The following is a 13,788-nucleotide window of genomic DNA, read 5'->3' as shown; positions in this document are numbered from 1 at the left end:
TCCCTCTCTGCCTCTGCCCAGACCAGGAGCCAGAGTGGGAAAAAGTTCCACCCTGTCTATGATTCTCATAGGACGGGAGGAAGGAGCAGAGCTGGTCATGGCCCTGCTGGCTTCTGGCAGGTCTGAACTTTGCAAGGCATTTGCAGCGTCTTGCCTAAGCCTCAGACAGCTCCAGAACCTCCTGAAATCCCGTCGCCTTCCTATAAAATCACAAGCATTGGCAATTCTGCAATCAACTAACTGCACTTGGCTGAATGGTGGGCTTTGGAGGGTCCCAGGGCTACTGTGTTGTGCCCTGTTGCTATGAGTCTGTAACCCCCCTCACTCACTCACTCCCGCGTGTCCTTGGCCTCTCACAGGAGAAGATAGAGTACATCTTCCTGATCATCTTCACCATTGAAGCCATGCTCAAGATCATTGCCTATGGGTTCCTCCTCCACACGGACGCTTACCTCCGCAACGGCTGGAACGTGCTGGACTTTGCCATCGTCTCCTTGGGGTAAGGGGAGGCTGGCTTGGGGGCAGAGGGCCTGTTAGAAAATTCCCTGGATTTCCCTGGAGCAGGCTGCAAGGCTGAGGCTGGAAATGGGCGGCAGGGAATTGATCACTGGGTGATCACCTGTTCTGTTCATTCCCTCTGGGGCACATGGCATTGGCCATCACCAGAAGACAGGACACTGGGCTTGATGGGTCTATGGTCTGACCCCATGTGGCTGGTCTTGAGCCCAATGCCGACAGTGTGATTCAAAGCCTCGGAAACTAGGGGAGTGTTTCTAGTGACACTGGGGGGACCAGGCTCACTTTTGTGGCTCTTGTGCCTTTTCCCATGTGCCGCCCCTTTGCCTGGTTCAACTTCCCTGAGCTCACCCAAAGCCCCACCCCCTTCTAAGTCCTCCTTCGCAACCCCCGGGCTCTGAACACGGGCTGGGCTTAAATCTGAGCTGCAAGAGTAACCGACCGAAAGGTTCACTGGCCCTACGGAGAAATGGGGGAAAGCCCAGCCAAGGCATTGGGGTTGGGTGTGAAAGGAGCTCAGGGGTTGGCTGTTCTGCTGGGAGTGTGGTGAGAAACTTCCCTGCCCCGAGCCGGAGACTGACTTCCCCAGGTTGTATTGATTTTTTACTGTCTCCTTCCGCCTGTCCCCTCCCCGCCCCACTGTCCCATCCTTCTCTCCCCCCTTTGGCAGGCTGGTCACTGTGATCGTCGAACAGGTCAACGTGATGCAGGGTGCGCCGCAGACGGGGAAGGGCGGCTTTGACGTCAAAGCCCTGCGAGCTTTCCGCGTGCTGAGACCCCTGCGCCTGGTGTCCGGCGTGCCCAGTGGGTGAAAGCGCCCGGATGGGGAGAGCTTGCTGGTGGGCGGCACACTGCCTGCTGGGGTCCCATCCCGCTGGTCTCGGCCAGCCCCAGCTGGATCTCAAGGGAATTCCAGCCAATCAGCACCGTCTAGATAATCCCCGTTCTGGTGGCCCTCGCTGAGGCCTGGTGCCTTGCAGGCTACGGACCCAATTCCCTCAGGCCCAGCATGTGTCAGTCCCACCGTACTGGTGACGGCCGAATGTCATTACCGTGGATCTGGTGGGTCACCCCGTGTCTGGACATTGCCATCCCACTGGTGGGGACTCATCCTTCCCTGGTCCTTTGGGGGCAGCCTGAGGGACACCTGGAGCTGCTGCTGTCTGGACCAGACCCATTTGGCGGGAGTGAGAGGGTTTCAGTCGCTTCAGCAGGGCTTCCCTTCCCGCACGCGCTCCGGGGAGAGTAGTGACCCGTCAGCTCTACGGAGGTTGGTGAGAAAGTACAGCCTAGTAGTTAGGGCTCGTGTAAGAGAGCTGCGACCAGGTCCCTTCCCATGGGCAGCAGCCGTGAAGGAGCGCAGGGTATGCCGGGTGCTGCAGTGATTTGGTGGCAAGGGCCTGACAGTTCCCCTGCCCTTGGCTGCAGGCCTGCAGGTGGTCCTCAACTCCATCATCAAGGCCATGGTGCCCCTGCTGCACATCGCCCTGCTGGTCCTCTTCATGATCATCATCTACGCCATCGTCGGGCAGGAGCTGTTCAAGGGCAAGATGCACAAGACCTGCTACTACATTGGGACAGGTCTGGGACGCAGGGGGTCCGTTCCCTCCCTCCCGCCCCCGCCCCCGCCCCGAGCTGGGGGACAGAATGGGGGAAGGGAAACAGGGCACTTCTGCGGAGGGCAACAAAAACGATTAAGGGGCTGGAGCACGTGACCTAGGGAGAGAGGCTGAGGGATTTGGGCTTGTTTAGTTTGCAGGAGAGAAGAGTGAGGGGTGATTTAATAGCAGCCTTCAGCTTCCTGAAGGGGGACTTTCAAGAGGGTGGAGAGAGGCTGTTCTCAGTGGGGACAGCTGGCAGAACAAGGACAATGGGCTGCAGTTACAGAGCGGGAGGTGTGGGTTGGATATTAGGAAAAACTGTTTCCCCGGGAGGGAGGTGAAGCACTGGAATGTGTTACCTAGAGAGGTGGTGGAATCTCCATCCCTGGAGGTTTTTAAGTCCCGGCTTGACACGGTCCCGGCTGGGCTGGTTTAGTGGGGGTAGATCCTGCCTGAAGCAGGGGGCTGGACCCGATGACCTCCTGCTGCTCTGGGGTGTGTCTGTGGAGAAAGTCCATCGGCGGCCTAGGGAGGCCCAGTTGTGATGGACATCACTGGCTCTGCAGGCGCAGGAACAGGGCATAGGTGTGTGGCGTGGTGGGGGGCGTTACACAGGCTGTATGGCCTGGCGGGGGGGGTGGTATAAGGATATAGGACGTGCCTGGGAGGTCACCAAAGATTTCCTCTGGGCGGGGAGGGAGCAGAGACGCAAGCAGCAGCAGGCAGGTCGTGAGCCTTCTGTCCTCTGCTCAGCCTCCCCCCCGTGCTTTGGTTTCACCCTCAGATATCATTGCCACAGTGGAAATGGAGAAGCCGTCCCCGTGCGCCAGCACCGGCCACGGCCACCACTGCACCCTCAACGGCACGGAGTGCAGGGGCGGGTGGCCGGGGCCCAACCATGGCATCACCCACTTCGACAATTTTGGCTTTGCCATGCTGACCGTGTACCAGTGCATCACCATGGAGGGATGGACGGAGGTGCTCTACTGGGTAGGTGCCGGCCCCAGGCCTGAGTGGGCTGGAGCCACTAGCATTTCCACAGCAGAGCCTCCGACGGTTTGAGCTCTGTCTATGCAAGAGACGGGCTCTGTCCAAGAACAGCTGAGAAGCCCAAACTAATCCCCCTTTGCCTTAAAAGACAGAGGGGCCGGTGGGAGGAAGTTCTCCGACAGCTCCTCCTCTTGGAGTTTAGTTGTAACTGGCCTCAAACTTTCCCTCCGGCCACGATGAATGGCAGCAGAGGAAGGACGGTTGATGGCTCAGTTCCAGTCCCACCTCTGTCTCTGGCAAGCCCTTGGTGTGTTACCCTTCGGGGCGCCCTTTGTTCTCAGGAGCGTGGAAAGAGGGCTGTTTGAGACAAAGGAGCTGCCATCTGATGGATCGGGTGGCTTTTGTAATACCCCCCACTGAGCTCTGATCTGTAGCCCTTCTACCAGCCAGAGTTGTCAGCAGCGAGGGCCAAATTCAGCATCTCCGAGTTCAACAATACAACACAAACCCAGCTTGAGCCTCCACTCAGTGACCTGGGGAAATTACACCCCTCCCACCTCCAAGAGCCAATACTTCCCTTCTCGCAAGCACAGAATATGAGTGTAGCAAAAACAAATAAACAAAATAACAATAAAAGGAGGGAAGTAACCGGGTATTAATTGGGGGAGCTCTGCAAACCGGGTTCATAAACAGAAACTTCCACCCTCAAGGAAACTGGGCAATATTCTTTTTGCCTCCAGTTCTTAAGTCCAGCATCCCAAAAGATCCCTTCACGTGTCCGGCCCTTTTCTGCATCCCATTCACAGTTGCTGTCCTTGGTCAAGGGCAGACCCAGAGTTCAGGGTGCCTCTGCAGAGTTCACCTCCCACCCCAGGTAGGGATGGGGTAAAGAGGCACCTTACTCACTCCACTGCTCGTACATTGTTCTCTGCCCATCTCTGTGGGGCTCTTCTCTGTCACTTGCTGCCAGCCACCTTGCTGGCTGCTCACTGCATCTCTCCATCAGCCGCCGCGCTGGCTGCTCACTGCACCTCTCCATCAGCCGCCCCGCTGGCTGCTCACTGCACCTCTCCGTCAGCCGCCCCGCTGGCTGCTCACTGCATCTCTCCGTCAGCCGCCTTGCTGGCTGCTCACTGCATCTCTCCATCAGCCGCCCCGCTGGCTGCTCACTGCACCTCTCCGTCAGCCGCCCCGCTGGCTGCTCACTGCACCTCTCCGTCAGCTGCCCCGCTGGCTGCTCACTGCATCTCTCCGTCAGCCGCCTTGCTGGCTGCTCACTGCATCTCTCCATCAGCCGCCCCGCTGGCTGCTCACTGCACCTCTCCGTCAGCCGCCCCGCTGGCTGCTCACTGCACCTCTCCGTCAGCCGCCCCGCTGGCTGCTCACTGCATCTCTCCGTCAGCCGCCCTGCTGGCCGCTCACTGCACCTCTCCGTCAGCCGCCCCGCTGGCTGCTCACTGCATCTCTCCGTCAGCCGCCTTGCTGGCTGCTCACTGCATCTCTCCGTCAGCCGCCCCGCTGGCTGCTCACTGCACCTCTCCGTCAGCCGCCCCGCTGGCTGCTCACTGCATCTCTCCGTCAGCCGCCCCGCTGGCTGCTCACTGCATCTCTCCGTCAGCCGCCCCGCTGGCTGCTCACTGCACCTCTCCGTCAGCCGCCCCGCTGGCAGCTCACTGCATCTCTCCGTCAGCCGCCTTGCTGGCCGCTCACTGCACCTCTCCGTCAGCCGCCCCGCTGGCCGCTCACTGCACCTCTCCGTCAGCCGCCCCGCTGGCCGCTCACTGCACCTCTCCGTCAGCCGCCCCGCTGGCCGCTCACTGCACCTCTCCGTCAGCCGCCCCGCTGGCCGCTCCCTGCACCTCTCCGTCAGCCGCCCCGCTGGCCGCTCCCTGCACCTCTCCGTCAGCCGCCCCGCTGGCCGCTCACTGCATCTCTCCGTCAGCCGCCCTGCTGGCCGCTCACTGCACCTCTCCGTCAGCCGCCCTGCTGGCCGCTCACTGCATCTCTCCGTCAGCCGCCCTGCTGGCCGCTCACTGCATCTCTTCGTCAGCCACCCCGCTGGCTGCTCACTGCACCTCTCCGTCAGCCGCCCCGCTGGCCGCTCACTGCACCTCTTCGTCAGCCACCCCGCTGGCTGCTCACTGCACCTCTCCGTCAGCCGCCCTGCTGGCCGCTCACTGCATCTCTCCGTCAGCCGCCCCGCTGGCCGCTCTCTGAGATGGCTTTAAGGTCCACCACTTACCACAGCTCTCAGCGATGGCAGCAGCTAGTGGGGAGTCTCACTGCTCACATGCAAGGGGCAATCTCCTGCATCAGAGACAATGTTCCAAAGCAGGTCCAACCTTCAGGACTAGGAATCTGATGTCAGCTCTGCCGTGTGTAACAAGACTCTCAATTGAGTCTAAATCACGAAATCTTAGGACGAGAAGGGACCAATAGAGGTCTTGGCAGCACAAACTATCACCTAGACCAGAGGTTCTCCAAGGGGGGGCTGCAGACCACTGGCAGTCTGCCAGCTCCGTTCAGGTGATCTGCTGATAGTTCCCAGCCTTGGAAGGCCTTTGGGCTGAAAATGAACTGATTCTGACAAAAAAAGACATCGAAGAGCATCTTGTTGCTCCTAAGCGCAGCTGGAAGATGACTTTCCGGTAGAAAACGAGACAATCTCTCAATGGGGAAATGCCGAGCACAGCTCTGCTGCCTGGATTTGCACAAGGAGAATGAGCCATTACTACTCCTGCCCCAATAAGAAGGAGACTGGGGATCCCAACCAGCCAGGGGTGACCTTTTGGGCGAACTATCGCATCGTGCTGAGCACCTAGGTGGGGTGGGTGCGTCTGTGCAGCTGAGATCAGCTCCTGAAGTCCTTCCTCTGCAGCACCTCACCAGATGTCAGGGGAGAGCCCAGTCGCACTCTGCTTACATCTCTAACGCCCTTTACCAATGGATTTCAAAGCACGTCACTGTCCGTACTCTCACGCCCCACTGGGCGGCAGGGCAGTGCTGTTATCCTCATTGTACACAGGGATTTCCTGGGAGGAAAGCTTGCCCTGACCCATCAGCCAGCCTGAGACCTTTCCCACAGGCTCCCAGCGTAACCTTGGCCAAAGGGTGTCTCAGTTCCCCAGGCGTAAAGACCCGGAGGGGCCTGGCGATTCCGGTACTGGCTTACCTGTGCCAAGTGGATTGGGTTCCTCACCTGCCTCTGTCTTGCTCAGGTGAACGACGCCATCGGGAACGAGTGGCCCTGGATTTACTTCGTCAGCCTCATCCTGCTGGGCTCTTTCTTCGTGCTCAACCTGGTGCTGGGTGTGCTCAGTGGGTAAGGACGCACCTGCTGCTCTGCACCCCCCTTGCTCTCTGACCCCACAGGGACGTCAAGTCTGGGCTTCCCTGAGTGCTGGGGGATGCTCTGGATGGCTCAGGATTGTGGAGGGGGGCTGCTGTCAGCCTAGGGCAGGATTCACAGTAGGGAGAGAGTTTCTCCCCAGTGGTACCAAACCAGACTCTGAACATACTGGAATTATTTGTTTGTAGCCAGGGGGACACCTACCAGCCCCTATCCTGGCCCGGACCCCAAGGTGTTAGCCGCTGGGCGAACGCTGAACAAAGGGGCAGGCTCTGCCCTGATGTGGTTTCCCACAGTCCCTGTAAAATGTCTCTCCCTGCTCAGTGAACCGGGTGTCACGTCCTTGCTCCCTGCAGCAGGGCTGGATTCAAAAGGGGCTTTGGCGGCTGCAGCCCAGAGCCCCAGGCTTGAGAAGATCTCCAGGCCGCCAAAAGGGAGCTTGTTTTCCCAGCCCGGGTTGGGGGTGGTGCGGGTGGGAGGTGAAATGTGAAACAGGGCTCCGCACGCTGCCAGTCCCCATCCGGTCTGCGGCTGCCACCCATGTGTGTCCCTTGCCTGCAGGCTCTGCCCCGGCTGCACCCAGTGGCTGGGAATCGTGGCCATTGGAAGTGCTGGGGGCGGTGCCTGAAGGGGAGCTCTAAAGGGGATGGAGAGAGGCTGTTCTCAGTGGTGACCGATAGCAGAACAAGGAGCAATGGTCTGAAGTGACAGAGGGGGAGGAGTAGGTTGGACATTAGGAAAAGCTACTTCCCCGGGAGGGAGGTGAAGCTGTGGAATGTGTTACCTAGAGAGGTGGTGGAATCTCCATCCCTGGAGGTTTTTAAGTCCCGGTTTGGCACAGCCCTGGCTGGGATGACTTAGTTGGGGCTGGTCCTGCTTTAGGCAGGGGGCTGGACCTGATGACCTCCTGAGGTCCCCTCCAGCCCTGGGATTCTAGGATTCTATGCCCTTTCCCCTCCCAGGGGCCTTTCCACCAAAGGGAGCTGCCCCCAGGTAAGCAACCTTTACCCCAGCCCCCTGCTCCAGCCATCAGTCCCCTCCTGTCTCCTAACTCCTGCCCCGATCCTGCACCTGCCCCCAGCCTCCTGCCTGAGCCCCAGAGCCAGCTCCCACACCTGACCTCCGCCTCAGCCCCCAGTCCCCTCCCTCTCTCAGCCCCCACTTCACCCCCCCCGGAGCCTAGGGCCCCCCCAAAAATCTAACAGCCCCCAACCCCCAGAAGAGTTAATCCAGCCCTGCCCTGCAGTGCCACGAGGCTAGTTCACCAGTCACCCCCAGAGTCTCCCAGCTCAGACCAGACGTGTTACAGGCTTGCTGCACCCCTCTGAGCAGGGGGAGCAAAGGCCCAGCTAAGGTTTCCCTGCACAGGTCATGCGGGAGACAGCCCAGCTGGCAGCCGCTCTGCGCAGTCCGGCTGTGGGAGCTTCCCCTGCAGCTGGGCCATACTGCATGACTTCCTAGGTCGGACGCACCTGGGGCCCTCCCAGCAGCAGTGGGCACAGCCAGGCGTGCTCCTCGCGTTCCAGTCTGCCTGTGGCACTTGGTTTGGTGGTCTCCTGCGACAAGGAGTCCCACAGGGTAACAACAAAATCGAGGAATAGGAAATCAGCTCCTGTATTCCTCTCCTGACCCCCTCCCCTGAATTCGTGAAAGACGGGACTGATCCATTCACTGTCTTTGGCTGTGTGAGGCCAATAGTGGGCAGCAGTAGTAGGCTTTTATCCTTCCTGGGAACTAGCTGCTAAAATGGGAAGCAGCACATGCTCCATGAGCACATCCCATGATCTAGAGAAGTGGTTGTTCCCCTCTATTTGGCACTGCTGAGGCTACATCTGGAATATTGTGTCCAGTTTTGGGCCCCTGGTATAAAAAGGATGTGGATTTGCTGGAGCAGGGTCAGCAGAGGGCAACAAAAATGATTAAGGGGCTGGAGCACAAGACCTATGAGGAGAGGCTGAGGGATTTGGGCTTGTTCAGAAGAGAAGACTGAGGGGTGATTGAATAGCAGCCTTCAACTTCCTGAAGGGGGCTCTAAAGAGGATGGAGAGAGGCTGTTCTCAGGGGTGTCAGATGGCAGAACAAGGAGCAATGGGCTGCAGTTGCAGAGGGAGAGGAGTAGGTTGGGTATTAGGAAAACCTCTTTCCCCAGGAGGGAGGTGAGGCACTGGAATGTGTTACCGAGAGGGGTGGTGGAATCTCCATCCCTAGAGGTTTTTAAGTCCCGGCTTGACAAGGTCCTGGCTGGGATGATTTAGTTGGGGTTGATCCTGCTTTAGGCCGGGGGCTGGACTTGATGACTCCTGAGGTCCCTTCCAGCCCTGTGATTCTATGAGCAAGGTCTGGGCTGGTGCCCCCGCATGGCCGCTCCCTCTGTGCCTCACGCCAGCCATCTGGGTTTCCTCAGGGAGTTCACCAAGGAGCGCGAGAAGGCCAAGTCCCGGGGCACCTTCCAGAAGCTGCGGGAGAAGCAGCAGCTGGAGGAGGATCTGAAGGGCTACATGGACTGGATCACACATGCAGAAGTCATGGACAGCCACCGGGTCAGGGGAGAAGGTACCATACCCCTCTGGGCGAAGCCGGGCAGGACACGACCAGGCCTGGCTTCCGGTTAGATCTTCCACCGGGAGCGGGTGGGAGCTTGTGTGAGGACCATCCAGGGGCTGTGGGGTGGGGCGAGGAATGTAGGTCACTGGCTGAAGGAGGAGGCCCCTCCCTTGCTGTTCAGATTAGAAGTTGTTTAAGACCAGCCAGAGGCGAAGAATGTTTTGGAGGGGAAAAGCAGTCTGATGCCATAGGCCAGGCCAAGGCCTCAGGAAACCTGCTCCTGGCTCTGCCACTGACTAGCTAGGTGACCTCCAGCAAGTCACTTCACCAGTTTGTGCCTCGGTTTCCCCATGTGTGGTGGGATATATAATACTAGCTTCTTTGGGGCTGAATTCACTCCCATTTGCTAAGGGCTTTGAGAGCCTTCCATGGAAGATACTCTAGAAGAGAGTTACCAGCATCCTCGCCTTCCCCTTTCCCTGCTGGTTGAGCCTTTGTGTCCTGGTACCTGCTGTGTTTACTGCGGGAGGTGTTTTGACACAGCCTGGAGCCATATGGAGGGGGACGCTCTGAACTCCATTGCTGGTCCCCGCACTCTTGCCGCCAGTTCTGCTCCCCTAGGCTCCAGTGTCTCCCGTTACAGTGCCAAAAGCTCGTTCTGGCAGGTGAGGCCAGGCCTTTTGCAGAGGGTTCTGGTGTCCCCAGATGGGACCCCTCCGCTGCAGAGCTGCTTCTCAGGGTGTATCTGCAGTCACCCGAAGCTGCCCAGCTCGGTTACCAGAGCAGGTGACGCTACGGCAGCCCCGAGGTCCCTGCCGTCCCCGTACCTGAATTAGCCAGGGAGTGTGCCGACAGCAGCTGCAGTCGCTCCTTCCACCGCAGTGTTGCCAAACCCTTGGAGTGTTCCCTTGCAGAGGGCAGGACAGCTCCCTGCTGGGAGGTCCGGGTGCTTCCCCAGAGCGCTCTCTCTTTCACAGGCATGCTGCCATTGGAGGAAGGGGGCTCCGAGACCGAGAGCCTGTATGAGATTGAAGGCATGAACAAGTGGATTCTCTTCTTGTGAGTTCACACCCCTTGCAGCCTGTCTCTGCTCTCTCCCACCTCACCCGGTCTCTCTGGGGATCCATCCAGGTGCCAGAGACCCAATCAGGGGAGCAGGTGGGGGGGTGGATATGCCACGTGGCTTTGCTATGTCTAGCCAAGGTGGGACCCTGCCCCTTCTCCCAGGGACCAGGCACCAAGCTCCTCTCCCTCCTTCTGCACAATGCAGCCCAGGGCTGCGGGCGCTGCCTCTGGTGTGTTGGGGGTCAAAGATCACGCTGAGCCTGGAGTGAGACGCCAGTGCTCCTTAAGGAGCAGTGTTCTCTCCAGGGTACGCCCAGGACCAGCTCCCCTGCAGCAGGGAAGGCAGCTCATGGATGCTGCCCTAGGCGAGCAGCCAGGACACCTGGGTTCAATTCCTTGGGCACGTACCTCAGTTTTACTATCTCTAAAACGGGGGTAAATGATGCACGTGTCCCAAGGGCTTTGAGACAAGCTGCTCAGTAATGAAGCAGTATTCCTTCTGTTAGCCTGGTTCTGGTGGGGACTTAGACTGGGCTGAAGGAAAGGTGCCAGGGAAGGGCAAAGCAATACCCCTGCCTGCAGAGCCCCCTCCTGTGTGTTTGCATGGGTCCCCGGGGGCTGCTGGGCCAGGCGCTTTGCAACGACTCTGGGGCTGGGCGCTGGGGTGGCAGGGAGCCCCGAAGTCACCCTGCCCGCCCCTCTCTCCAGCCGGCAATGGAGGCGGTGGAACCGCCTGTTCCGCAGGAAGTGCCGCGAGGTGGTGAAGTCCAAGTTTTTCTATTGGCTGGTGATCCTGCTCGTCTCCCTGAACACCCTCGCAATAGCCTCCGAGCACCACCAGCAGCCCGAGTGGCTGACCCGGGTGCAAGGTGAGCAAGGCGGTGCGGTGCTGGGGGAGCACATGAGGGCGCTGCTGGCTCATGCACACTCACGAGCACATGCAGGCAGACACCCGCACAGGCGTGGGAGCCCCCGTGCACATGTCCACGCACACACGTGTGAATCCTCTCACACACCACACACAAGCGTGCACCTAGGCCTGCACCTGTGCACACCCATACATGCAGGCGTGTGTTGTTTCCTCCTGGTCTTGTGTTTGCACTCCAGCTCCTCTGCAGCCCCGTGCGGTGACACTGGGGGTTTTACCAGGCACCGCTGAGAGAGCCAAACCGGGCAAATGGCTTAAAACAGGGCTAGTGACAGCCCCAGACTGGGGGAAGGACCAAACCCATCACGCAGAGCACTTCTGTCGCCACGCTGGCCAGCCAGAAGTCCCACACAATTCCCTCCGACACTCCAGCTCCCCTTGGGCCACAGCCGGTCCCCTCCTCGCGCAGTGAAGAGGTTCTGAGAACCAGTCACACCAAATCCAAACAGGTTGTCCCAGTCCCAAAGGGCCAGCCACACCCCCAGGGCAATGTGTGTAAGGGGGCTCAGGGGTCCCCAAGCTCTGCACCCCGTCTGCTGGCAGGCGTGACTCTCTCTCAGCAGGAGAACAGCGTCGTACAGAGGAGTCAGTGCTGCAGGCAGAGACAGCCAGTCCAATCCATGTTGGGGACAGGGGGCCCCGGAGCCGGGGCCTTGCCCCCTACTTTATCTCTCTCTTTCCCAGCCCAGACTCACTGTTTCCCAACTTCCAGTTCAAATTAAAGCCCCTCAGGCTCCACCTCCTCCTTTGTCTGCAGCCCAGAGGTGTCACCTGGTCACCTCGGTTACCCTCAGCAGGAGCCCCCCACCCTCTGTGAGACACACAGGTATCCCCCACTCCATCACAATGTGCACCTCAGATCGTACCCAACAGAGCACACTGGGCTGGTCTTTTAGCTTCGAACTTCGAAAGGTTTATAGATAGAAAGAAAGAAGAGGGTGAGAGTAGAACCGTGGATGCAAGCCGATCACGCACACCCATCACAAGGTTCTTGGTGCAGGCTGCAGCAGAGGTGGAGTCGAAGTCTCTGGAGCACATCCTTCATTAGGACAGGTCAGCGATCCTTCCAGCTCGGTTCCTAGCCGAGATGCTCCTGAAGTGCTGAGCTGGACTGAAGATGGAGGAACCTCAGGGCCCTCATTGGCCCCTTGCCCCTGTTGGGGGAATTCCATTGTTCTCCCTGTGTGGACGCACGTCTGAGATGGAGCCTGTCACATGAGCAGGTCACTTGTCCAAGTTGTTTCTGCCATTGCCTCTCTGCTGGGTTGCACCTTGCAGCCAGATTCCTCAGATGTGGGCTGGAATCTAATGAGACCCTTTGTCAGGTAGGACTTCACCTGACCAGGCACCTTCACAACAGGTCGCCACACCTCCTCTCGTGGTCTCCCAGAAATTAACACTTCAGCTACCAGCCCAGAGCCAACACTTCCAACTCCCCACACAAAAATGCTACAATCACACGAGCAGAAAAAACAGCTTCAGCGAATCGCCAGCTTTCAGTAAGCACCTCCCTTGGCCCAGGGCCTGGTGCAGACCTAGGCCAGCGGTTGCAACAATGTTTTGCTCCTTCATCCTAAACCCCAAGAGCATCACGCACGCGTCTGGCTGGGGTGGGGGAGAGAGCATCCTGCTGCTGCCGTTCGGGGCTAGGAAGCGGCAGGGGGGGCATGAGCCAGCCCCTGCACCTCCTTGCTGCCCTGCCCTAGGCCGGGGAGAGGCAGGAGGAGGCTGGTCCCCTCCCTCTCCGCCTCCCCCCGTCAGCGCAGAGTCCTGACCGGCCGGATTCACTACTTTCAGACAGCGCCAACCGGGTGCTGCTGTCGCTTTTCGCGGCCGAGATGCTGCTGAAGATGTACGCCCTGGGCGTGCGCCAGTACTTCATGTCCCTCTTCAACCGCTTCGACTGCTTCGTGGTGTGCGTCGGCCTCCTGGAGATCATCCTCGTGGAGCTCCACGTCATGTTGCCGCTGGGCATCTCCGTCCTCCGCTGCATCCGCCTGCTGAGAATCTTCAAAATCACCAGGTGGGGGCACCTCTCCCAGGCCTGGGCCAGGAGCCAGGGCCGGGGCTTGCGCCGGAGGTGGCTGTCCTTAGCCTGCCGAGGCCACAGGCTCTGAGCTCTCTGGCGCCTTAGCTGTGCGGCCAGGGTCTGTTCACAGCTGTGGGTGGGTCCCCAGGGGCGGTGGGGGGCTGGGGGCAAGGAGGCCTGGGCTCTCTCCCCAGCTCCAGGAGGGCAGTGGGGCTGGTGGGTTGGAGTGGGGGGCCGGGAGCCAGGACTCCTGGGCTCCAGGAGGGCAGTGGGGCTGGTGGGTCCCACGCGAGAGGGGACGGGGACACAGAACTCCAGGGCTCTAATCTGACACTGACCCCCTGCCTTCAGCTTCCCCAGCACTCTGCAGGAGGCTGATCGGGCTGCCCTGCACGTTGTGGGGCAGGCAGACCTCCTAGCAGCGCCTGGGGCCCAGCTGGAATGGAGGCAGGGAAGGCGCAGGCGCTGAGTCCGTCTGCCATGAGACAAACCAGCAGCTCAGCTAGGCCCCGCTGCCCGGAACCGGATCCCACTCTGCCCAAGGGCTGCCGGAGACAGGGGAGCCCGGCGCTGAGTGGGCTGTGGGATTCAGGAACTCGCCTCTCCGCGCTGGGAATAATGAAGCTGCGGGGAGCTGGGTGTGGCTGGGGAGGGCTTCTCCCCAGGTCCGTCTGTGCAGGTACTTTCCTGCCTCGACCCGGCCACAGCCGAGCACCCCCAGAACGGCCCCTCTGCCTGGCAGGGCAGCTCTCCTCTCCCTTTGCGA

At 59.8% G+C, this 13,788-nt stretch overlaps 1 protein-coding gene across 1 annotated transcript in view; it reads left to right on the top strand.

The window, feature by feature from the left end:
• The window catches only part of CACNA1S (calcium voltage-gated channel subunit alpha1 S), an 84,796-nt gene that overhangs the window by 12,485 nt on the left and 58,523 nt on the right, over positions 1–13,788 (top strand). The window contains exons 3-11 of the mRNA XM_074977324.1: positions 360–499; positions 1,187–1,320; positions 1,945–2,097; positions 2,902–3,107; positions 6,326–6,429; positions 8,861–9,009; positions 9,978–10,059; positions 10,774–10,934; positions 12,791–13,016. Coding sequence (XP_074833425.1) covers positions 360–499; positions 1,187–1,320; positions 1,945–2,097; positions 2,902–3,107; positions 6,326–6,429; positions 8,861–9,009; positions 9,978–10,059; positions 10,774–10,934; positions 12,791–13,016 — 1,355 coding nt within the window. The remainder of the gene's footprint in view (positions 1–359; positions 500–1,186; positions 1,321–1,944; positions 2,098–2,901; positions 3,108–6,325; positions 6,430–8,860; positions 9,010–9,977; positions 10,060–10,773; positions 10,935–12,790; positions 13,017–13,788) is intronic.

Source organism: Carettochelys insculpta, chromosome 26 (assembly GCF_033958435.1).
Source record: "Carettochelys insculpta isolate YL-2023 chromosome 26, ASM3395843v1, whole genome shotgun sequence".
In the NCBI taxonomy this organism is placed as follows: domain Eukaryota; kingdom Metazoa; phylum Chordata; order Testudines; family Carettochelyidae; genus Carettochelys; species Carettochelys insculpta.
This window is presented reverse-complemented; position numbering and strand designations above follow the sequence as displayed.